Source organism: Dinoponera quadriceps, unplaced genomic scaffold, assembly GCF_001313825.1.
Source record: "Dinoponera quadriceps isolate SergipeBrazil2010 unplaced genomic scaffold, ASM131382v1 scaffold2392, whole genome shotgun sequence".
Lineage (NCBI taxonomy): Eukaryota > Metazoa > Arthropoda > Insecta > Hymenoptera > Formicidae > Dinoponera > Dinoponera quadriceps.
The window spans coordinates 70,032-93,722 of NW_014556584.1; the positions used below are offsets into that span (position 1 = coordinate 70,032).

At 42.8% G+C, this 23,691-nt stretch overlaps 1 protein-coding gene across 24 annotated transcripts; it reads right to left on the bottom strand.

The window, feature by feature from the left end:
• Positions 1-4: 4 nt before the first annotated feature.
• On the bottom strand, positions 5-23,477 carry LOC106747856 (inositol hexakisphosphate and diphosphoinositol-pentakisphosphate kinase 2). 24 transcript variants are annotated; one of them, XR_001374689.1, is made up of 31 exons: positions 23,313-23,476; positions 22,929-23,085; positions 22,665-22,773; positions 22,488-22,595; positions 19,572-19,772; positions 19,335-19,475; positions 19,168-19,258; positions 18,853-19,019; positions 18,404-18,696; positions 17,448-17,642; positions 17,247-17,333; positions 16,985-17,173; positions 16,305-16,402; positions 16,046-16,183; positions 15,276-15,305; positions 14,254-14,488; positions 13,545-13,980; positions 13,315-13,451; positions 12,922-13,036; positions 12,601-12,840; positions 12,417-12,533; positions 12,095-12,252; positions 11,657-11,805; positions 6,310-6,666; positions 4,181-4,402; positions 3,830-4,073; positions 3,550-3,641; positions 3,270-3,381; positions 2,603-2,989; positions 1,110-2,025; positions 5-1,015 (listed from the first exon to the last, which is right to left on the bottom strand). XR_001374689.1 is itself a non-coding variant. In XM_014625800.1 (30 exons), the coding sequence occupies exons 3-30, from the start codon at positions 22,695-22,697 to the stop codon at positions 1,554-1,556; spliced, it is 5,238 nt and encodes a 1,745-aa protein (XP_014481286.1). In that variant the 5' UTR covers positions 22,698-22,773; positions 22,929-23,085; positions 23,313-23,477; the 3' UTR covers positions 5-1,553. The 24 variants fall into 24 exon arrangements, 23 of the variants coding, with proteins under 23 accessions (XP_014481286.1, XP_014481284.1, XP_014481290.1 ...); XM_014625800.1 differs by having other exon boundaries at positions 5-2,025; positions 3,830-4,067; positions 23,313-23,477; XM_014625798.1 differs by having other exon boundaries at positions 5-2,025; positions 22,987-23,085.
• Between the last annotated feature and the right edge of the window lie 214 nt (positions 23,478-23,691).

Consider the following 23,691-nt stretch of genomic DNA (forward strand, 5'->3'; position numbering starts at 1 on the left):
TTGGTTCTATGTCTATATCATTTTATTAAAACGTTTCCTCCTTCGCGCATGATATACATACTAAATGTACACACACGTAGCACGATGTTCGCTACTTTGCAAGTACGATCACCCGTCCACAGATAATATCTCTATGAAACATCCTCCTCCCGTGAAGCTGCGCGTGTAACAACAGACCGTTTCCACGCGCAACGTCAAACGCACCGACCTGTTTTCTTTGGCTCGGATCAAGTCCTACCGATTCCAGCGATCGCTGCTGTACAAGAACGAAACGTTACCAACGGGAACGCCTGTATCATCCGACACCTGAGAACATAGAATTTCTAACGATGATCTAATATATCTTCGTTGTTCTGCGATACGCGTTAGACGATGCGCAAGTGTTAAGTTTCCCGCCTTTGGTAATTTGAAGGAACTAACCGTCGATTTACAACAGAGCCTATAGTACAGAAGAACATAATACAGCGTAGAGAAGTATACATTTATACAATTCCTCCTGAGAATAAATCTCTCAACATTCTTAATCGCATGCCACTTCCTCTCTCTCTCTCTCTCTCTCTCTCTCTCTCTCTCTATCTCGTTCTTTGCGCGTTTCCCTAAGTATCCTCAATTGAAATACACCTATCACATAGTATTTATCTACACTGGTAGATAAGCCTTTGTACATCCGCAGTGATTTCTCTAGAAGACGGATATGCACACAGTTACAACGTGTCAGAACGGAATCTACGGATCCTACTGTCGGGAGTACTGCTGCCTGCGACCGTTTATTCGCCTAAAGAATCCTCACTATGCGCTAGAAATCGCATACGGTCGCGATCGCTACTGTGTAATCAGCGTTTGTTCGTTGATCGAAAAATTCCTGACTTTCAATTTCGTTTAGAATAAGTTTTTTCCGAGAGGTGGTATGCCTGCGCAACGGCCGCCGTCGTCGTCGTCAGGGGAATAAAGTACCCGGAAATCATAAGCTCTCGATTCAACGGCCGGCCACATTTTTCTCAATTTTCTTCTCTTTCTGTAAAAGATCACCTAACATGACGATTACTCTTGTCTGTGTCAATAAAAAATATATATATATATATATTCTTATAAATCGTGAAATAACTTACTAGGGAGGGGGAATCAGTTAATTCGCTATTCCTCGAGAGGTGTTAAAACGAGCGTCGCATTTGATCCAAAATATCTCACTAAATTATGTTCTAGAAGAAGAGGAGACGCGGGTTAAGTACCGCTGCTTCGAGTTCCGCTAGACGAATGGTCCTGCTCGCGTGTATCGATCAGCTTCTATCAACGCGGACTACTACTGGTGGAACAACGAAGTGACAACATCGCGTCCTAATACTTTCTGCTTAATACATCGCCTCGCACGGTTTAATCGACAGGAAGGGTGACGAATTATCATCTTTAAGATCTACAGAACGTTATCTGTTTCCTGTTTGACGCGGTGGTGCTCGGCTCCGTTTCGGCGAAAATACAGATGACGGGGATTTCTCTTTCGCGCGTCGTTGGCCGGAATTTGGAAGAATCCATTCGCGTCTGCCCTCCCTCCCTCTCTACTCCCTTTGCTCCCGTTGAACGTCGAAGCCGACGGTCACGTTCGAGCTGTCGCCGACGGCCACGGTGAGAATCGGCTCGTCCTCTCGGCTCGCCGTCGCGGATTGCGGTGACGTCGTCGGATTCAGCACGCTCAGCTTCCAGTCCTCCAGATCCGCGACCGACATGGTCGAGAGCGAGCCCTGCTTCGAGCTCATGCTCTTGTAGCTGAAACTCGGCTCAGTGGGCTTCGCCGTAGTCGGCTTCGGCGCCGTGACGCTCTGCGAGCGGGAGAAGTTCCTGCGCTTCTGCGACGAGTGCTGGCTGCTGCCGCCGCTCTTCTTCGAGTCCTTCCGCGTCATCTTGTCCGTGGACTTCGGCGAGTCGGACCTCTGAGGCGTGGACGGTTTCGCTTTGTCCGCCGCGCCGGCGTTGTCGGTCTCTTTAATCCTGACGTCGCCCTGAGTTATGTCCGTGCTCTCCACCCGGAAGCTGCGGGTTCAAAAACGAACATGAAGCGAGAAGCGCGAGTACTTCATTTCACCTCAATTACACCGAATGAAACAGCTAGATCGCGCTAATTGGAGTCTCAGACGCAAATGGAGAAGCGCGATGAAGAAAGTCACACCTGTTTTCTTCGTCCGTTTCACGACAAAGAGCACACGATGTATCGGCAAGTTATAATATTCTTTATTTTTTTATCCATAACTCAATAAGCTCCTTTTCTGACGTGTCGGGTTGTAAGCTACGAGCAGTTACAAATTACGGAGAGAGTATTTCTTACTTGGACTGATAATTCAGGTCAATCTCTCGCGACCTAATTTTTCTTCTTCACTGATAACTTCTTTCTTTCATTTTCTTACTCGCCCCAAATATCACCGTGCAAAGAAAATGACTTTCAACGCATCGAATTCAATTTGCGCTTCTCTATTTATATATCTAGGACTCCGGGTAATCGTGCGTATCCGTTGAAAAACTTGAACACGACAATTCCGAGTTTAGAGAAACTTTCGTTGCAACTTGCAACAGCGGAACCATCTTTTAAGCAACTTTCCTCCCTTTCGCTCACCGTCCGATTTTTTTGCAGCCGCCGCTCACTTTCGCGGGATTCACGTTGTCCCGCTGCTCGAATATCAGCTTAACGTCCTGTTTCTTTTGCTCCTCGCTCTGTCTCAACGTCAACGTGTGATCCTCGTCCTCGTCAACGTTGTCAGCGGGCAGATCATCGCCGGCGGTATTCGGCTGCCCGCCGGCCGCTGCTGCCACTTGCTGCATGGTCTGCGGTATCTGCGTTATTTTGCGTATCTGACCGTCCTCGTTGCTGTAATAATCCGTATATGAGACGCTGCCGCGACTTTCTCGATTCTCTTGGTCGAGTCTCATGCAGAATTCGTTAAAATCGACGTCCAGACAAGGAGTCGTCGAGAACTTGGGCGCGTTGCTGAAAAGCTGAGCACTACGAACGGAGAGACGTCGTTTTCTAGTGGTGTTGTTAAATATACGGCGTGTGATGAGGATTACACGAAGGGATTACACAAATAAGACAGTTAAGATACAGACACGCTATAACAACAGTATAATTACAGAATATCTGAGGTTAACGTAAGTATTCATCCATGTTATATACATAAGATATCGTTACAGTAGGGGGAGGGAACACAGTAGAGTGTTAAAAATAATCAGGATACGAAAAGAGATGGAACACAAGAGTGTACAAAGTGCGCGTTGGAGCTCACCCGTCGTTGCTTATCAAACTTATGGACATACTGCACTCGCCGGTCGAGGTTGGCGCCGGCGACGACGGCTCCGAAGACAAGAAGGACTGTGGCTCGCTGCTCCATCCCGTACCTGCGCGGTAAAAATTATTCCACAAGAAGAACAATAAACCAGAGACGATTGGAAAATTATAAGTAAATTGACGTAGAATAAAAGATAATTTCTGACGGGAAATAAGTGACAATTATTCGACGAGATTTGCCACACCGTCAGGACTCGCGCAGGATAGAAGATGCTCACTGTTCGGACTGGTGGGCGACGGTAGATTCCCTCTGTCGCACGTCTCCGCTTCGCCCAGGGGCTTGTACTGTATCGGGGTCGGCGTGATGTACCTGAACGACGACAGGGAAACGTTGATGATGTCTCGTACCGAGAAACAAACAAGCCTGAGACTCGAGTGCACGAGCAAAGCAGCGGGAAATTGTCGGCGCAGCGCGCTCGAGAGGAAATCCGGCGAAAAGGGACAGCGAGAAAGTCAGTCGATACTCACGGAGGCGTCTTATGCTATTTCTTACGATACCTGACGGCTTCCGTGTCGGAAGAGTGATACTCGCGACTGATCCCGGGATGGCCGAGGGTTGGATTCAGTGACTCGTGCGTCGAGCTGGCCGGCGACGGGTGTTTGGGCGGCGACGAGGCCGGAGTGCGGAACAGCGGCACGCTGGTCATCATGTCCAAGAAGGAGTCCAGCTGACGTAGCGACAAGGCGTTGTGAAGGGTCTCCAGTGGTCTGATGGGTGGTACTCCGCCGAAGCCTTCTATCGCTTCAATGAGTGCAAAACGATGAGGGAAAGAGAGAAGAGGAAAGACGAGATCAGAGATTACGGATTTGGATATTTCAGACTCTCGTGATTACGAAGGCAACACTCACCAGCGACCGCGGACGCGTGCGGCGGCACCATGTCCTTGAGATTCGGCGCGCTCGAGGAGCCGCTTATCACAGCGGTGCTGAAGAGGCTGTTCGCCGAGCCGGTGAGTTTCTTGCTGACATTGTAGCCCAACAGCTTGAAATAACTCATCTGTCCGGAGATACTGTGACGGTGGCGCCTTGCTGTGCAGGTAGGATCAGGTTGAATGAACAAAGGTCGCGTGTCTGGGGAGGAGAAGAGGAATTCAGGCTGGACAACGGACGATCTGGAGGGACCGATACTGAGAGACAGACTGGATGGTGATTTGAATGATCAGACTCGCGGGGGAGGACGGTGATAATACGGTTGACAATATGGTTGATGGTGGATGAACGTGAATAGTGAACGTTGTTCTGATCGTGGTGCTCTTGTGTACAGAGTGCCTTCGAAAGCCGCAGAAGTAGACTACGTCTGAAGCTTTACACCTCGTCACGCCAGACTCGTGCTTGCGTTCGTGCTCGCGTACCAGGGAGAAAAGAAGAGAGAAAGAGACATCCAATGCTAGTAAGAGGGAAGATGTTGGCACCAGTTGCAACGAGCAAAGCGAATCGGTCACATGTATTAACGAGCCACGGGACCATTCCCACAAACCGTCAGACTGATGCTAATGATTAATTGATTTTTTATTTCGGATCGAGAGAGAGAGGGGGGGGCGGGGAGATTATTTATAGCATTATTTATTATACGCTCTGAGAAGATTCCTCTCAAGCGCAACTATGAAGTAACACACAGAAGAGAAATAGTCTTAAATCAATCGGTAAATGTTTTCATATATAAGCGAGAATATTATATGAGCAAAAAGAGAGAGAGAGAGAGAGACGGAGGATTAGTTAAATCATAGTAAACTCCAATCGACGTTTGTGAGAATGGTTCGTGTTGGAAGATAAACTATTGGATATGCAAGATTTGCGATCGCATCCGTTCGAAGAGATTAATTTAATGAATCGTGTATATTTGTGTGTGCGTATGCGCGCGCGCGCGTGTGTTGTAAATTCTGTGGATGCAGGCTGCTAATCGCTCGCTGCTAATTTCGTCTTACGATAAGTAGTCTCGTAACTACCATGACTCTCTACTAGTAGCTCTCGACAAGAGGACATCGAACGCCAGCCTCGATCGACTCACTGCATTAATTATGCAACTTTCCTTATCGTAGAGAATGAGACTCCGGTATGAATCCGGTAGGATCGGATTATGACACCTCGGACACGCGATACAATGTCATTCAGAACCAGCATTTTAATGTCAGGACGTTTCATTAGTGAAAGGAAAAAAGTAACGAATTTCACATCATGTTCAAACGTCGATTCAGAGAGTTAAGAATATTTTTCATTTGTAGGATTTGTGCTAACACCTGTGTCCATTTGCACGGACACAAATCATGTAAGTGAAAAGCCGCCAAACCACGCTCAACTCTCTGCAAAAGCGGAATTACTTAAAGTCAACTTGCGTTACTAAATGGAAAACATTCAATGAATAATGCATCGTTCGCTAATAAAGAGCATTCTTAACAGAGCGCTTTTTTTTCCATTTGTACACCGAAAAAAAAATTTTTATATTCAGGACTTCTCATATGTAAGCAAAAATATATAGTCTTATATGAAGGTAAAACTTACATGAAGAAAATCTACATAGCTCCGCTAAAAATATCATATTCTTGTTATTCAAAAATAATTGTTATGAACTGAGAGGAAAGATATCGGGAAAAACGATATCTTCAAATTAATATTCAAATTAATATTTCATGAAAATATAAATAATACTTGAGAAAATGATAAAGGACTTTTCTGTTCGCATTGACTTAAACTACAAGTATATGATATAAGAATATGTATAAGAATACGAGTCTCGAGTTGATACTATATTTTTTTTCTGTGTACGTTAACTGCGTCGACACAAATTAACACAGGTGTTAACCGGTCAGATAAATGGCAAGCGCCCGCTGTAAGATTTTATTCTCGACAAAGTCCTCATCGACGTTGATACTGAGAGAGCTATCTCGCTCGCCGTGAAGGGCCCCGAGAGGACCCGGAGGCCTCCGTATCTCGAGCCAGCCTTCTCTCCCGTTCTCACCGAGAGGAATCCTCGCACTCACCGCAGGTCTCGACGGACGAGAGCAGAATCGCTTCGGAGCGCGACCGTCCGTACTTCCTGCCGCAGTACGACGACCGGTAAAACTCGACAGTAGGCTGCTGCTGCTCCTGCAGCAGGACACCGCCGATCGCGATCGACGGGACGAGCAACGAGCAGGGGGTGGCAGTGGCGAGTAGCTGTCCGTCGTCGACCCCGGCCGAGACCGAGGTCGGCGCGCTGTGAAGCGTGATCGTGGGCGGTGGCGAACCCGAGGAGGAGCTCGCGGAGCCTGCGCCCGGCGAAACCGGCAGCTCCGGCGAGCTGTGCGACTGCGACAGGGTCGCCGGTTTCCTCAGATACGCCTCGCTCGGCTCCGCGGCTGATCAGGGGAAGATGATGCGAGGCACGGTGCGAGGCGTGAAGGTGCGAGATAACGCGCCGCGTTAATTTCGTGATAACGAGCAAAGTGGGATTGCCGGTTGACAACAGCAGGGGGAGGGGGAGTATAATAGTGCAGCATTTGGGATAACGGTGTAAAGAAAAAAAATGAGAAAGAGAAATAGAGAAAGAAATAGACAGACAGACAGAGAGAGAGAGAGAGAGAGAGAGAGAGAGAGGAAGGGGGGAAAACAAAAGAGAAAAGAGCCGATTAAAGAACCCATTTACCAACGAAACAGAAGAACGGGGCGAATCTTTGAATATGCGGTGTTTCTTTCTCTTGCTTTCGCTCGAGCGACCACGAAATCTACCCCCCTCGTCGGTGACGACATTAATTAATATGAAGCATCCGCTTGCGTTTTCTTCGTACGATGCAAATTGCCGAAACGCGACGGTAAACGTGAAGAATTTGTTCTTTACTTACTCTCTAAGAAAATCTCGATGGATCTTTCTTTCGTGACACATTGCAGTTTTTTATTAAGAGAGACGGCAAAAATATACATAGAATGCCTATATTTTACAAATTTAATGGTACCTTAAGAAAAGTGGCTATTGTGATCCATTTTGGATAATAGTGAATTTTTTGAATTACCTTTTTTTTAATGTTTTTAAGTAACTTGTCAAGAAAAAGTGACGTAAGTGACAAAAGGTGACGTAAGTGACTGGATAAAAACGCTGCTCTGTTGCAAGAATTGTGAAAGTTCGAGTTAAGATATGCTATTACTCACGAAATGTGTGTTTCTCAGAGTTTCTTATGGTCTTATTAATTCCGCAGAATTGGCAATGTGTTAACCCTCGCAAGGAAAGGTGGAGTAGCATGACGTGAACAGAAAGGTGGAGTCATGAGTGATCCCAATTTATGAATATGCATTCCGTTGGAAAACAAGGAAAGGTCACATAAAATAACATGGAACAATAACAAGGATATATTTTTCAAAAATATAATAATACGCCGGAGGTCATGAATGACCCCCACCCTTTCTTTGCGAGGGTCAAGAAATGAGAATGGATTCACGATTTCGCGCGTCGTCGAGAGAAAGACGCCAGCCAGAGCGGCAAGTGAAAGTACTTGTCGCGCTTGGCACGCCCGTAAAGATTCGCCGCCGAGGAAGAAAAGTAAATTAAAGGAGCGAAGAAGAGTATATACCTTCGACCGTTCCCACGCACAGTAGCGAGTACGTACGTATATCAGACTCGGCGAGTAACGCGCACACCACACAACAACCGTGGCACACACGATAGCCATGCAACCAGTAAGCCAACCAAACCACATGACACGACTTTGACATATATGGATCAGTCTCGTTACACAAACACTCATTAGTAAACCGCCGAAGCTTTAACGGCGTTAATTAATACGATCGTCGCGACGACGACGATACGTGAGAGGACACGTCGATTTGTGCCGGTCTCTCTCTCACTTTCGTCCTTGTGAATGCGAGATACGTGTGTGAATGAGAGAAAAGAGGTGAGAATGCTCTACTATGTGGCTCACATCTACTAGAGATAGATAGATAGATAGATAGAGAGAGAGAAAGACTGTCTCTATCGAAGTGAGAGAAGAGATCGCAGTAGTGTAATCAATGATAGTCAAGTGCGAAGAAACGAGCGTGACGACGACGATACGAGCTAGTTTGAAAGAAAATGGAAAAAAAAAGTACGAAGTGAAATGAATTAAAAGAAGTACGATGAGAGGATGAGAGAAATATGATCGCGCGGATGAGCGTCTCCGCGGAAGCGGCGACACGTACGGCGAGAGCCGACCGCGCGAATCATGCGGAACTCTGATGACTTCTCTCTTCGTGTGGGATATTTCGAGGATACTGAATGGGAGGGCGACTGAATGGGTCACACCACGGTGGGGACGTGGTGTGAGCCAGACAACCGCCGCTGACACTGATTAGTTGGCTTCCACGCGCACAACTATCGCTGAGCAAAGAGTTATTTCAACCCGCCGCCTCCTACTTCGGCAAAGTAACACAATCCCGTCTAGACTACATGAAACAAGATTCACATTAGACTCGTCCGGATCAGTGCTCGTCCCACCGGATCGTGGCCACTCAACCGGACTGTGGTCGGTACTCGGCCCGGTTGACGCGTTCTTGTTTCTTTCTCTACCACACGCTCCCGAGAAGTAGCACCGAGATTTCTCTCTCGTCTAATAGAATACAGCAATACGTGCAATACGTGTCTTTTCTTCTTTTCCCTTTTTTGCTATCCTCTCTTGTCTTTTTTCTTTCGTGGGATTCTGATTAGAGTGAGAAAATAACAGGCTACAATACAGATCGTCACGAGAACTAACTAACGTGGTCCGCAAATAAAAGAAAAACTCGGGACAAAATGTGGGGAGAAAGTAATTCCATCGGGGGAAGGGATTAGAGAGTAGTATTTGCTACGAGGAGACACGAGTGTGACGGGAGTGTGACGGTCGGCGGTTGCTTTTTAATCAGTACTTCGTAATACCGATTATGTGCGTACAAAGCGCATTCCGGGTACCGGTACAGATTCAACGATTATATGCACTCTAATTGCAACGAAAATCGAGAAACGTTCTGCTTTACACGGTCACGGAAGTCCAGGGGAATTGTTTTGTGCTACATGTGTGGCAGAACGGTAACATACACAAAGAAAACTACGAAATCGCTACGGCGCGTCACTTCGATTAAACTGTCATTACAAGATCAAACGGAAAGAATCTTCTCCCCCGTGAAATATCTCAATGCAAAACGCTGACAGGGTGTCTACTGAAATCCGAAAAAAAATTTCCATGAGAATTCTCTGATTTTTCAGACAATTTGTCAAAAATTCCAGGTAAAATAAAGGCATTTTTTTTTAATCTTATCTGCAAAATCCTTAATATTACTCATTCACAAAAGCTAAATAAATCATAAAGTAAAATTAAGATTCACTCGAATTTCGATGGTTAAATTTGAAAAACTTCGAAAGAAACTGTGAGGGCTCTAAAAAATAAATATTTTATGTTGCGTAAAATTTAAAATTTTCTCTTTCAAAAGTTACTAATAAAAGAATCATATAATTCATAACCAATATAAAGTGTAACTTTTATAAATCTATTAAAATATATCTGTCTTCAACAAAATTGCATCTAACACGAAATCATTGATTTCAACATTGAATATCTTTAAAATTAAAATTAATTCAAAATGAAATCAAGAAATCCTGATTATATTTCTGAAATATTTTCTGAAATATTTCTTTCTAAGATTCTTAATGAAGAAAGTATTATTAAGCAAAATTCAGTCAATCACACAATATTTATTCATAGATAACGCGGTAATCCGGCTTGCAGATAGATGCTATTTAAAATTAAAATTCCCTGAGAACTGCAAATTTTTCAGGCTTTTCCAGGTAGCAGACACCCTGGCTGAATGCACCGATAAATATGTACCAATGGCCAATCGATAACTATTTCATTGCAACGTGAGCATAAGAGAGACTCTATAGGCATTAGAGACACGGAAAATAAAAACAAAATTGTACTCTAATGAAAGAAGAGGGCACGATAATCCATTCGGATTACAGCAAATAAAAGTAAACAGAGCTATATATAAAAAAAAAAGGAAATCATATCATTGACAAAATTCATGTGCATTATCTCGGAGAGTCGTCTGCAAAATCGGTAACCAATAAAACATACCTTCCTTGTTGACCGCGTCCAAGCTCTGATACTGCAGCTTGTCCGCAGCTACAAAAAGAGACAGCAGAACACAGAAAGAGCATTGTGGCGATGTTCCACCATCAATTTTCAATTGCTAGTAATTAGCCGTAAAAGCGCTACCTAATTGCCCTGATGCCTTAACATTAATATATATATTATATATAATATATATATATATATATATACATATGTATGTATGTGTATATGCCTCAAATAGAATTATATTTGTGCTCGCGCGCAAAACAGTACAATATCATGTTCGAATGAACAGAAAAGGTGTCTCGGTGCCTCTCTATCTTGTTGTTGCGCATACACCGTTCATTGTCATGCACAATATTTCGTAAAAATGGCGCGATGGCTCCAATACGTCTATGTTCGCTCATTCAGCAAAATTGAAAGTCATTCAAATAGTAAGAAACGGCAAAAAAGTTCTGCAAAGTGTGCTCTCACCTTGACGTATATAATTTCAGTATGTGCATCATTATGTTTCACAAGTAAACCAATTGGGAAAATATCGATATCTCAGTGTTCAAACTGTGAGAACTATTATACTCCGGTAATCCGGAACGGACTGTGTTCGAAACGTGGGATGCATCAAGACGTGAAAATCCGAAATCTCAATGCAATTAAGATTCTATGTCACAATGCGATCTTTCAGCACGTACGTCGATCGATATACTCGTGTGTGTCGGGGACAGAATTTATCGTGATAAAATGCAGTTTCTTTTTTCGCGAGACGAAGCTGCTACATATAATAATATTCGGGAGATAGCATACGGCATTCATTCACGTAGCATATATCTAGAAATATCGACAGTGGTGCGATCACGGTGACACGTATATGAGAATAAATAAATAAATAAATAAATATATATATATATATATATATATATATACATACATACATACATATACATATGTAGGAAGAAGAAAAATCCGATATATATATATATATATATATGATAATTAATAATTACACAATATACCATGCACAAACTATCAACGTGTTAAGGATACCGTACGCGTACACGTCGTACGCATACGTTTGCATCGGCGCACGTGTACGTACACGTGTGTGTGTACATGTATGTACATGTAAGTGGAGTAGCCTGGCTTGTTAATGTCGAGAAAATCTCTCGGCCGGCACATCTCGCCGGCTCATTAGCGACGCATCCTTCACACTTACATAGTTTCTCGCAAGTCCGCCCACTGACGCGGATGATAACTTGCGAGCCGTCGAGGGCGCACTTACCTTTCTCCGACTTCTCTTGCCGTTGATGGTCGTAGCTGCGGGCGCGCGGTTCGACGATGGTCCCGGCTTCCCTGCTTCGCCGTTGCCGCTGACTCGCCGCCAACTGACTGCCGAGTCTGGCTGCCTCGTGTCCGGCCACCGTTCTAGCGCTGTGTGGGTCACAAAAGAATCAGCAGTTATTTTGTTTACTTATAAAATTCATTAAAATACATGTGTATTAAAATAAATAGTAAAATCCTTTTGACACGAAAGAAAAGGACGAAAATAATCAAAGGGGGGATTATTTTACAATAAAATTATTGAATCGCATTGTATTAATAAATAATAATTATGAAAATAATAAGTATTGAATTTTAAATAAATAATAACAGTTATTATTACATAATAGTTATATCATTGGTATCTCAGGAGAATCAGATGTGAATGGGTGGGACAAACCTGATGGGGATCGGAGCCGAGCTCTGTAAGAAGCCGCTATCGTACGGCTCGTCCATCATGTTCGGATCCAAGTCCATCATATCGATTCCACGACTGGTTGTCGGACTGTCTAGCATGGAATCCACCGCGTCGGTTTCCATTAGCGACGGAGGCGTGTCCTGGAAAACGTCACCGATACTTACCGCACTGAGTGAGAACGCTTGAGAAGCAATTTGTAACTTTGACATAAACGTATGACCGAAAGCGTCAATTTACACTGAGGCGATCACGCGTAAGCTGATTTATAAGACAACTGAAATGCGACGCAAACTGCAGTACTCACGGTCTGCACCACGGGATTCATCAGATCGTCCTCCATAATTCCCAATTCCGCGTCTTCCTCCTCTATCCGGGTGCTGCATTGCGACGTGGTGTCCTGGCCGGAACCACCGCTCTCGCCCTGAAAGAGGGAACCGATATATTCGTGCCATTTTCGACGTGTGGTGCCGGACACCTTCGACGCTCACCATGTTGTGACTGCTCTCGTTGCGCGAATGTGGCCTGAAACCGGGTCCGGGTGGCAGATTTTTCTGTACGCAGCAGTTAACGCCAGGACTGAAGTGTAACTCGACGTGGAAACGCTCCTCGCTGCTCGGGTCCTTGGTCGGGTCTTCGTACAGCATCACGACGATCTGCGACATGTAGTTCAGCTCCGAGACCATACTGACGTATTCCATCGCGCGTCGCCATTGCTCGTCTTTCACCACCTGTAATCGATTCGCCGTAGAGCCAGAGGAACGTAGCACAAGACGGCCTTTTCACTCGGAAACAACGTATATATCACTTACATCGAGCAAACCACCGTAACGCAGCACGGTGAGTAAGGAATGTACGTGACTCTCGCTCGTAAAATACAACCTCGTGCGAACATGGCGTCCGGGGCTCGAAACGCCATGGGAATATCTATGTGCGTGCGTGTGTGTGTGAATTATTAGAATTATGTGGGTTAGAAACAATACAATACCTAGACAGTGAGAGTTTCCGAAAGACGTCTTAAAAACGTCTGAAAAATGTGATACGTCTTTGGTAAGACGTTCCTAAGACATCTTTTAGAAATCGGTGCTGTCTGGGTTAGGATATTACATATATTAGAAACGAAAATAATTAGAAAGAAAAAATTACATGTTAGAAACAAGAAGACACGAGAACCGGTGTTCTCCGTAAATAGGTAATTGTTATACCTGGGATTCAGTCTATTGACCGTCTCCTCTCCGGACTCTTCGATATTTCGTTGCAGATCGGCCCGTATCTTCTTCAACAAAGGTGTGCATATTCCTTGGCCGATGGTCAGCTTCTCTTGCACCGTCAAACCGTATTCCTGTGTGCGTTAATAACGCGTGACGCAACTCGCACACAAAGGAAAAATTAGGAAAGCTGGGGAATTACTACTGATAATAGGAAAGAATTGTACCTGAGGGATCACTATGTCCGCCAAAGACTTGGCGTACGTGTACAATTCCTCCGCGTGCTCAAACTGCAACGTGTGATTGTTGTGCTGCAGATCGTACTTTATGCAGTCGTAGATGTCGGGGATCTTGGATATATCGAAGCGTTTCTGCTTCGTGCAGAAATCCTTCTCGATCTTCCCCCAACGACGTCCCATTAACTCCCAGGTTTCACCATGATAGAGTATCGCGTCCTTCGTCTTCGGGTCCTCTTTCTTGATGCGCACGATGTCCAAGAGCTTCTGAATCAAGGTGTGAACATGCTGACAACACCGGACTGGATTCTTGACGAAGTCCAAAGCAGCGTTAATGCTCAACGCGTTCCCCGGATTGATCTGCTCGCGATCTTCGCGAGTGAACTCCCTGTCCTGCTGCAGCAGCTCGTGCAAACGCGTCTTTACCCTGTAATTAAAACAAATATCGAACGTATAAAAGTTATTATCTAATGCAATATTTTATATAAAAATTAAAAATATAAATTATGTAATATGTAGAGTGTAAAAACTATATAACAATTATATAATAATACTGTATATATATTATTATATAATAAAAATTATATAACATACGGTATGTAAAAATTGAAAATATAAATGATACAACATGTATAAATAAAGAATATAAAATTAAATGTTATATCTTCAAATATTTCGTTAGTAATAACGATGAGCTTACATATTTTGATACTTGCTGCTGTCGCAGTCGTTGTCGAGCAGGCCGTTGGTGTTCGCGCTCTTCACCATCTGCACGAGGATGGGCGTCAGTTCTCCTTCCAACGCGAGCAATCCTTTCGCGAATGCCGCCGCGGTCATTTGGACGCGTCCCTCGTCGCTGGCGTATATCTTTAAGTCATGGCGAAATGTGGAATGCAAGCGTAACAGGCCGAGTCCTTGCGCACCTGCGTATTCACCTACATTTACACAAGGGAAGTGGTATCAGCACGATGAAGAGGCTCGCCGAGGCACAGTAACGGTAATAGAACACAACGACATGGAACAATAGGGACGTTTACTCGAAAAACCGCTATCGGGATGACCTACGTTCTCGTATCAGGATCATCGAGAGGGTATATTGTCATAGAGATACATTAATCGTTATCAATTGGCATCAAACGTTGCGTTGTGTATTGATTATAAAGTCTTACCGCAACAAGGGAATTACCGTACGAAGCTTTTACATGTCTTTGGAATGGCTTGGAATTTACCTTGCAGCTCCTGGATGGGGGAGTTACGGTTCTAATGAAAAGATTACCTCTCTCCACGTCAATCAGCTGTATATTGTAATTGTACAGCGCGTGCACGACGTCTTTCGTATGAAAACGACAAAATAACATTTAATGTGTATCTGTAGTGTTTGTAGTGCTATTAGAATTGTTAACGAAAGCATCCATTGAGAAACGCAGAAAGAAGCGTGTAGCGAAAGATGAATGAGCGGGGTGTGTGTGTGGGGTGTGTGTGGGGTGTACAGTGCGATAAAAAACCATGCCACTCGTTAACGCTGCGACGAACAACTCGGCGGGACGCCGAGTCGAGCGGCAGCTCGAAGCATTCAAAAACGAAGAGAGAAATAACAAAGTGTACAGTATACTCTTACTGTTTACGCCGTCGACTCTAAAACATCGCTATTTCTAAGGACAGCAATACAATCTACTTAGGAGAACTATGAGAAGTAAGCGTGGATCATAAATAAAAGGTTACCGTGGTTTGGTAACATCTCTGATTCTTCCTCTGAAATAACATTGGAGATAGATTACCGATAAATTATCCTGCTAATGCGACCCGTGGGCGTAATTACTGCATTTTTTTCACTACCAACTACGAATTACGATATGATTGCCAATATGGTCGTTAGTTGCCAAAGTTGTGCTTCGCTACACTGGCAATTTCACTCGATCAACTCGATCAGCGTTAGTGTTACTCTCGTTTGACTACTGTCGAGCCTCTAACAAAAATACAGAGCGCGTACAGACGGGAGAGTCGCATTTAAGATTGCAATTCAATCTCGCAATATGCCGATCTCAAGAAGCCGTTCGTACGCTTTCAAGGTTTGTACAAGTTACGGTAACGCCAATTGGAACGCCTCACTTCTACCAACGTCCGACGGAACTTCAACTTGGCGTTTAAGTCTCTGACTAACGCTCGTTTCTACCATCATGATATAAATTTAATCGACGATTGATTCAACGGAATCAAACCAATGCGGTTGGTCAATTCTTTTGAATTAATCGTCGATTAGGTTTAATCCATGATGACAAAAACGGGCATTAAGAAAGTTTAAACTCTCAGGTTGACGGGTTCAATCTCTCGACGGTTGGGAAAAACGGAAACAACAGAGGCTCTCAGACAGCGACGGAATTACGTAGACAAAGTTCCGCTAACAGAGGATAAATTACAGTAGAAGTGACCTTCGATGTTGTGTAAGAAACTTAAAAGCGAGCATGGCAAGCATATGAACATAAGATACGAACCACTAAGGTGTCTACCTTGACCACCGGGATACATGCAACGGAATATGCGTCCCAACTCTTCCGCTTGTATGCGTCCAGCCGGCGTCAATTCACCGCCCCACTTCAATATCAGGACGAGAGACGGCTCACCCAATCGATCTGCAAAAGAGGAAGAGTGGAGAGGAGCGCAGCCCCGGGGCACACCCGTTGAAATATGTCACATGACTCTCTGCCAGCGGAGAGCCATGTAAGATAGTGGAAGAAAGTGAACACGCCATACTGAGATCGTTACCGTCGTCGGAAGAACTTCCCCGCGGTCGTCCCCGAGGTTGATACTTCATCTGGACCTTGCGATTTATGCCGGAGAAATGTCCGTACCTGAGACACAATTTTCATCATTTTCTCACATACTTATCGACGATCAAAAAACTCACAGGTCGCGCAATTATATTCAAGTGAGATAAGTTAATTTTTAAATAAATTAAATTAAAAGCTACTTAAACAAGATCTTAATTAAAAGCTAAGTTAAGATTAAATTAATTTAATAAATTTAATAAAGTTAAGTGCGCAAAGCAATCTATATATAAATATATTCTTATATAATAAAATAATTTTTAATCGTAGATGAAATTTATACGAAGTAAAAAGAAAGGTAGTCTATTATAGGAAAAGTAGGGACTGTTTTGTGCGCTCAGGATTCCACGCAAGAAAAGAGTACTGGCGCGCAAAGAAACATTCTGCTGGCGTTATTTTTGACTTTTCTTTAATATAAAACTAAGTTAATATTTATATATATATATATATATATATATATATATAAAAAAGGTTAACAAGTTATAGTTAATGCATTTTAAATGAACTAGTTCGAGTTAAAAGTTATTAAATTGTTAGCTTAACCGAGTAATTAGTTATTATCCAACTTTGTTGGATTAAAGTTACGACCGTCCGTTTGACACTCACATTTCCAACACACTCTTGAGTTGCTCCAGTTTCCCTTGCTTCTCCTCCAGCTCGGGCCCCGCAGCACGATGCTGTATTTCTGACAGCAGACTACGCGCTGTGTCGAGGATCTCCTGCAGCTGCTTGGGCCGCTTCAACTTCACGTGACCGTGTTTATAGCCATCGTACTTGGCGAATATCTCGAAGAATCTGCAATATTTATTTTCAGTTTGCGACACTTCTCGGCAAAAACACCGCTACAGTTGTTCCCCCGGGTACTCACTTCGGATGACGCACTTCTACCTTCATCTTCTGCTTGGGAGTTCTGTCGCCGTGTCTAATAACCGCCACGACGCAGCGCAATTCCATCCTAAACCGTGCATTAAAGTTTAACAACAATGAATAGGAAAGGCACTATTACATCATCTGCATTAACGACGATATTTCCACCTGTTCACGAATTCTCACTTGCAGCTCTACTAACATTTTGCCGAATGTAGTTGGCACGATGGGCGGATCATCCAATTGGAAGGGCACGCTCCATGGAATATGCAGTGTCGGGGCCAATTCCCGCAGTATCATATTGCCCAGGATCTTGGCACAGTCATCGTAATATTTATTCGAATTCTTTACAAAACTAAATCCATTTACATCGCACACGAACGACTGTCCGTTTGCTCTGCAAACAAAGCGATATTCGCGCTGGATCAATCGCATTCGATTTCAAACGGCTCACGGTGAATCGCGATACGTTTCTAGCGCGGACAGAACTCGCCGGTGGTGTCGATACCGACTGTTCACGTCCGTCGCAGGAAGAATCGAAGCTACGTACGTAACCGTACGTATGTAATACGATATGCGTTCTAGGGTGACACTGATAACTGCGTCGGACAATCACGAATAAACGCCAGTATACGTGTCACGTCTCAGTGTAGTGTTGAATAGATAATACTGCAATTTTCAGATTATACTTTAACTGAAGTTCTAAATAGGAAATTCTAGGGTTGCCACAGAAAATGAATCCCGAGATTCCCCGACTTTTCCACGTTTCCCAGACGACAGAGAATTTTCCACGAGCAATGTGTAATCTTAAACTTGAACACATAGAAGCAGGAATTATATTGCTAAACTTGAAAGTTTACTAACACGTTATAATCCTGAATGCAAATTCAGGCCAACGAAAAGTAAATGAGCACTGGAAGGAAGACTACAATCGAAAGCGTTTAAGGAAATTATGAGCAAAGTTCGAATTCCAGATTTTTTGTTATCTTGCCCCGACTTTTCCAGGTTTGTGGCAACTCTGGAATACACATTTTTGCGCGATGCACGAAGCAGATGCATGCGTGTTACCGTTTACCAACAAAGTCACTAAGGTGGACCTAAATTTTTCGTGTTCATACTGATTATGTCGCGGAATAGGTAATTTTTTCGCACACATACCTCAGCAAATCGAAACCGCATACCGTTTGCTTGAAGGCCAAACATACTTTTCTGCTGATAAGTTTCTCAGCGTTGCTCAATATCACTGGATAACGAATTTCCTTGCCCTCCGAGTCTCTCTCGACCTTGCCATCGAGAGCCGGACTTTTTCTCGCCTCGGCATGAGCATAATCAGGTCCCACGGTATAAACTTTAACGTCAGTACCATCGGTAGGCATAAAATCTTCATAGATATACGAACCAGTCTTTCGAACACGAGACTCCGGAGAATATACACTACTACGACTACCTATCTGTATAACGAACGAAATACGATGAGTGTTTGCGTGTGAATTATTGATTTACCGCGTACAAAAGTAATTTACATATTCTAAAAATTTTATACACAACGTGTTTTGTATCTCAATTATTAGAACGTAAGAAAGAGAGGATAAATTATATATATATACCTTTCTAAATAATCTCTGACTGCCTCCACCCGCAGAGGTGGGATAATAAATGTAAATATTATGATCCTCAGCGGACACCGGTTTCTCCACAAACGGCTTGTTAAAAGTAATACCGTTCACCTCCACGTGATCCTCCGACTCCACCAATTCATGATCTGAAAAAGATTCTGCATTCTGCATATGTCAAGATTAAATATGCAACAAAAGAGCTTTCTAAACTTATCTAGGTGCACCGTTCGATCGAAATCGTTAAGTCGTGGTGGGGGAGTGTGTTTACACGGTGCTTTTACAATGCAACAAATGAATGTTACTTACGTTTTGGATCCGGTGAGTCCCTGTCGAGAACGGCGTACCGTGGAATCTCGATATCCTCGGTCTCCAATATGGCATAGACTCTCCTTCGATCCTGTCAGAGTAATCGTTCACGTGTGATATATGCGGTAGAAAAACAGTGGCGCTTGCAATGTCAACGGTTTCTCTACCTGGATGTCATATTGCATCGGAAGGTTGTTAATGATGAAGGGATTGCGCAAGTTCGCATAGTTTATAGCCTTATCGAGTGGGAAGCCTTTGCTGTGGAAACTTATCAAGCAGTCGACTATAGGCCAATCCTCCACCGGTTCCTGTAAACGAGCGAAAATATTGAATAAGGTATATAAGGAGGAAAAAAGGAGAACCCGATAAAACGTTAGAGTGCAAAAGCGTGAAGAATGTACTACCTTTAGTATCACATCTTCCGGAAACACAATAATTTTGATGTACTCGAATTCCTCGAGCCTCGTTAAAATCTCTTTCATCGGTTTACTCTGCGATTTCTTCGCCATCGCGCACACCCCGACCAAGACTTGCTTCCCCTCCCCTTCCACGTCACTGCTACCCATATAAGCATCATCGTTGCTGCACCCTTCTGACAGTTCAGGCTAGAAGGTAAAATTGGTGATATACGACAACTGCTCGAGAAGTTCTCTGTTGTTGTGCGTGTGCAAGATATACGTCCTGATGACAATGAATATTTTTCATATACATGTATATAATAAATAATACACAAATAATTATAAGACTACGTGTAGAGAGATTTTGAAATTAAATTCACTACCACACACGCCTTTCCTTCCGTCAAAAATCAACGAGATAGCCTAATTCGTGAAAAATGCGAAGAAATTTACGGATTAATTCTCATATTGTATAAATGAATGTGCAATTTTTCTACACTTCGATATATATAACAAGCAGCGACGAGAGAGATCGTAAAATCTCCAAGCTAAGTAGTGCTCACCCAGTATGCCTTAAGGCAGGACAGAAATCTGGGCTTGTCGTCGGCATTTCTTTCAGGGCAATTTTCATTGCAAACCCTTGTATGATTACTCATTATACTCTTTAGCTTGAGCTTTCGATAAGTAAGTTACACGTTGATCGCATACGTTATCGCCTACATAGAAAGGTAATACGTATCAAGCAACAAAGCGTGAAACATGGGAATTTGAAAGTGAGACTTCGCTCACTCTTTTGAGTCTGAGATTCAGCATAAAATTCTCATCTATACGTTTTCAGTCGCCATTTTATTTTGTACTCTGTGATTATTATTACTTTTCGCTAAAAATCCAATGCAATGAGGAATGTGATATCGGTCATGCAGCTGACAAGCTGAATGAATTAGCTGAGGAATGAGCTTTCTTTGACCACTGTAATAAAAGAATCGAGAAATTGTTATAAGAGAACAAAAATTACAAACTGAAGAAATAAAACGCAAATAAAAAGCCTATTTCTTAATTCTTCTAATTTGCGACAATTGTACGATGAGTGAATGAAAAAAGTATCTTACTTCTGTTTGAAAAAAAATGTTTAGTCTATTTCTGTGATTAAATATCTGATAAGTTATCACGGAAACTTAGTAGTGTTTTCAATGAATATAATTTTCTGAACTGAATTAAAATTTCACCAATTTTTCAATCTTTTATTATTATCGTGTGCTCTCATTCCTCTATTTAAAATTCCTGTATCTTCTTTCTGTTTCATTATAACCAGTCGTTATCTCTGTTAACCGACAAAATGTATATTTTATACGTATTACTGAGCATACATGACACGATTACATAAGATAATGTGCATAGTTAATCAGAAGTACATTACAGTATCACACAGTACACATATCATGACAAACACACACTTTCACCTTGGAGAAGGGGGGATAGATATTATTCTTACGTATCTCCGCAAAAATTTGAATACCTACTGGACTGAGTGTGCACTTTCCTGGTAACAAGCAATCAATTTAGTTGGTGTCAATAATACTGGTCACTCAAAGACTACAATAGTGTGTCATGATAAGGAAATAAAAAGCAAATCATCAAACTTGCTCTTTAGTAGCACTCGAGGTTATTATTGCAACTCTATCGTGATAAAACTCAAATATCTGATAGCATGCTTATACTTTCAATATAATGTGAAACCGATACACAGTGTGTTATGTTCTGGTAAAAATGGGAAGTTTAATTGCCAGTAATATACAATTTCAAACAAAATCAGATTTTCATGCATTGTGTGATAACTATATGTTCTACATAACGGAACAAACTTTGAACAGTTGTCATAATGTTGCCAGCCCAAGTAGTTAGACGTAATTTATGATTCGGTTAATATTAGTTGCTACGTATCGACATAACTTGTGTTATTTTTATCTTCATTTTACACACACGCACACAGAGTGAACAAAGTGAAAATATATCTGCACTACATGCCTTCACTGCAAAATGTAATATTCACTCGTATATCATATGCGTACCGTTATAGCTCGAATACTTTGCCTTATAATTTTAATCAGATAAATTCCTGTCTGCCCAAACATCACGAAGGCGCAAAATTTATCCTATGTTTATACCGATTACATTCACATTCTGCTAGATAGAAACACTTATTAACCTAAAATATATATATTACGAATAATGCCTATGTCGATTGGTTTGCTCCTTTAACAGCTTATTATATAAGAATATATATGCTTTCTTGACCACTTTGGCATCAATATCAAATAATGTTTCAGCAAGAGAATTCCTCTAAGCATTTACTTGGCAAAAACTGTTTAAGAATCGTATCTACTGCTGCAGTTTCACGGAAAAGTGAGAATACTGTAAATAAACATGGGCTGTTCACTTGTATTTTTAAACACCGGAAATATATCTACATACCATATAAACCACACACACACATACTTATGTCTTCTATTTCTAACCTCTTAATCATCGTTTACTTCAATATCTTACAAATAAATACAAGTATTTGTCACCTTTTAAATATAAACACAAGATATACAAATAAGCATGTAAACTGACGTATTTTAAATTATCTCAAGGATAATCCTTCTCTCGAATTATATAAGTACTTATCGATGTATACAACTCTGTGTTTATCTAATATTGCTTCTTGTGATAGATTATCAGATACAAATCGTTATCGAATGAAAGTAATGATTGTACATAACGAAACATCTATCTGTCTGACATCAATAAAATATTACATATAGTATGTGCTTTGATTAAAAATGGAAGATACATTTCCAAAGTTTGCTCTGTGTGATTCCCCTGGACATGCGTGAATTCTGCTTGCGACTAGACCTCAATGACAAAATGCAGACTCACCCTTTTAGATGAACGATAGATGGAAGGAATAACAGGACCTACTATAGGTGGTTGTACCGTATTAATATCTCCTATGTAGAACATTGGTCTGCTCGCATTCTTGAGACCCTGTGAGAAGATCCTCATGAGACACTCGATCACACATCCTGATATTTGTATCTTTGTAATCCAGTTTACCTGATAACCATGTTCCAGTTCAGTGTAAGACATGACAGATCACGTTTCATTGATAAAAGAATCAACCCTGTTTTATACTGGGGTTAGACAATGTAACACACTGCTGAAACTGTTATATCATATTAATCGAGTATTACCATCGCACGATGAAGTACAGCGATACATCATCGAGCATAATTAAGAAGGACATATGGTGAAACAGTTGGCAAATTTACAAATTATTTCCATTCGTTCTCTCTTATCTTACAAGTTCTTTTCTCTCACGTGAATTCTCGCGTACAGCCCGGAGAACTGCGGGCCTCCCTCCAGGAACGAAACGCACCTTTGTTTGCACCGATCGTACGTTACGTTGAGGCGTTGTATCCCCGGCGAATCGTGTTAAACAAGATTATGCCGCAATGTTTACACACACGTGAGCCATCTGAAAGAACATCGTGAGACGCGAGGCGTTTGTGAAATTTTTGAAACCGAGGGTAACCGTGAGTTCAAAGCCGCGACGATGCTCGGTGCGACCAACGACTCGGTTCGATTCGGCACGATGCAACTTCGCCGCAATTAAGCCGCGCCGCGTCGAGACAACTGCGTGCAAACACTCGCGCATTCGTCGGCGATTCACGGAGAAGTGCAAGCGAGCCGGAGCGTACTTACAGATCGTGGCGAAAGTGCGACTCACGGCGGCGATGATCGCGCATGATTCGTAATATGACACGAGACGCGTGGCTCGACAGTTTTGAATTCACCGTATATACACCTGGCGGCGTCGGTCAATTCGCGGACATGTTGCCGAAATCGAATCTCGACGGGAAATGGAGGAGGGAAGGATCCCGGCGCCCGAATCTGACATCCGGTTGGACGAACCGTCCATCTCGGCCGAGCGCTCTCGGCGCTCCGTCGAAATTTCGTCTCCTCCCCCCCGTCGCTCGCTCGAAAAATTATCTTTTTGTCGATTTCACCTCTCGCAACGTCCGCACTCCCAATTGTTTACCTTGCGTTCTACCTGTTACACGTGACGCGCATTTGCAGCCGC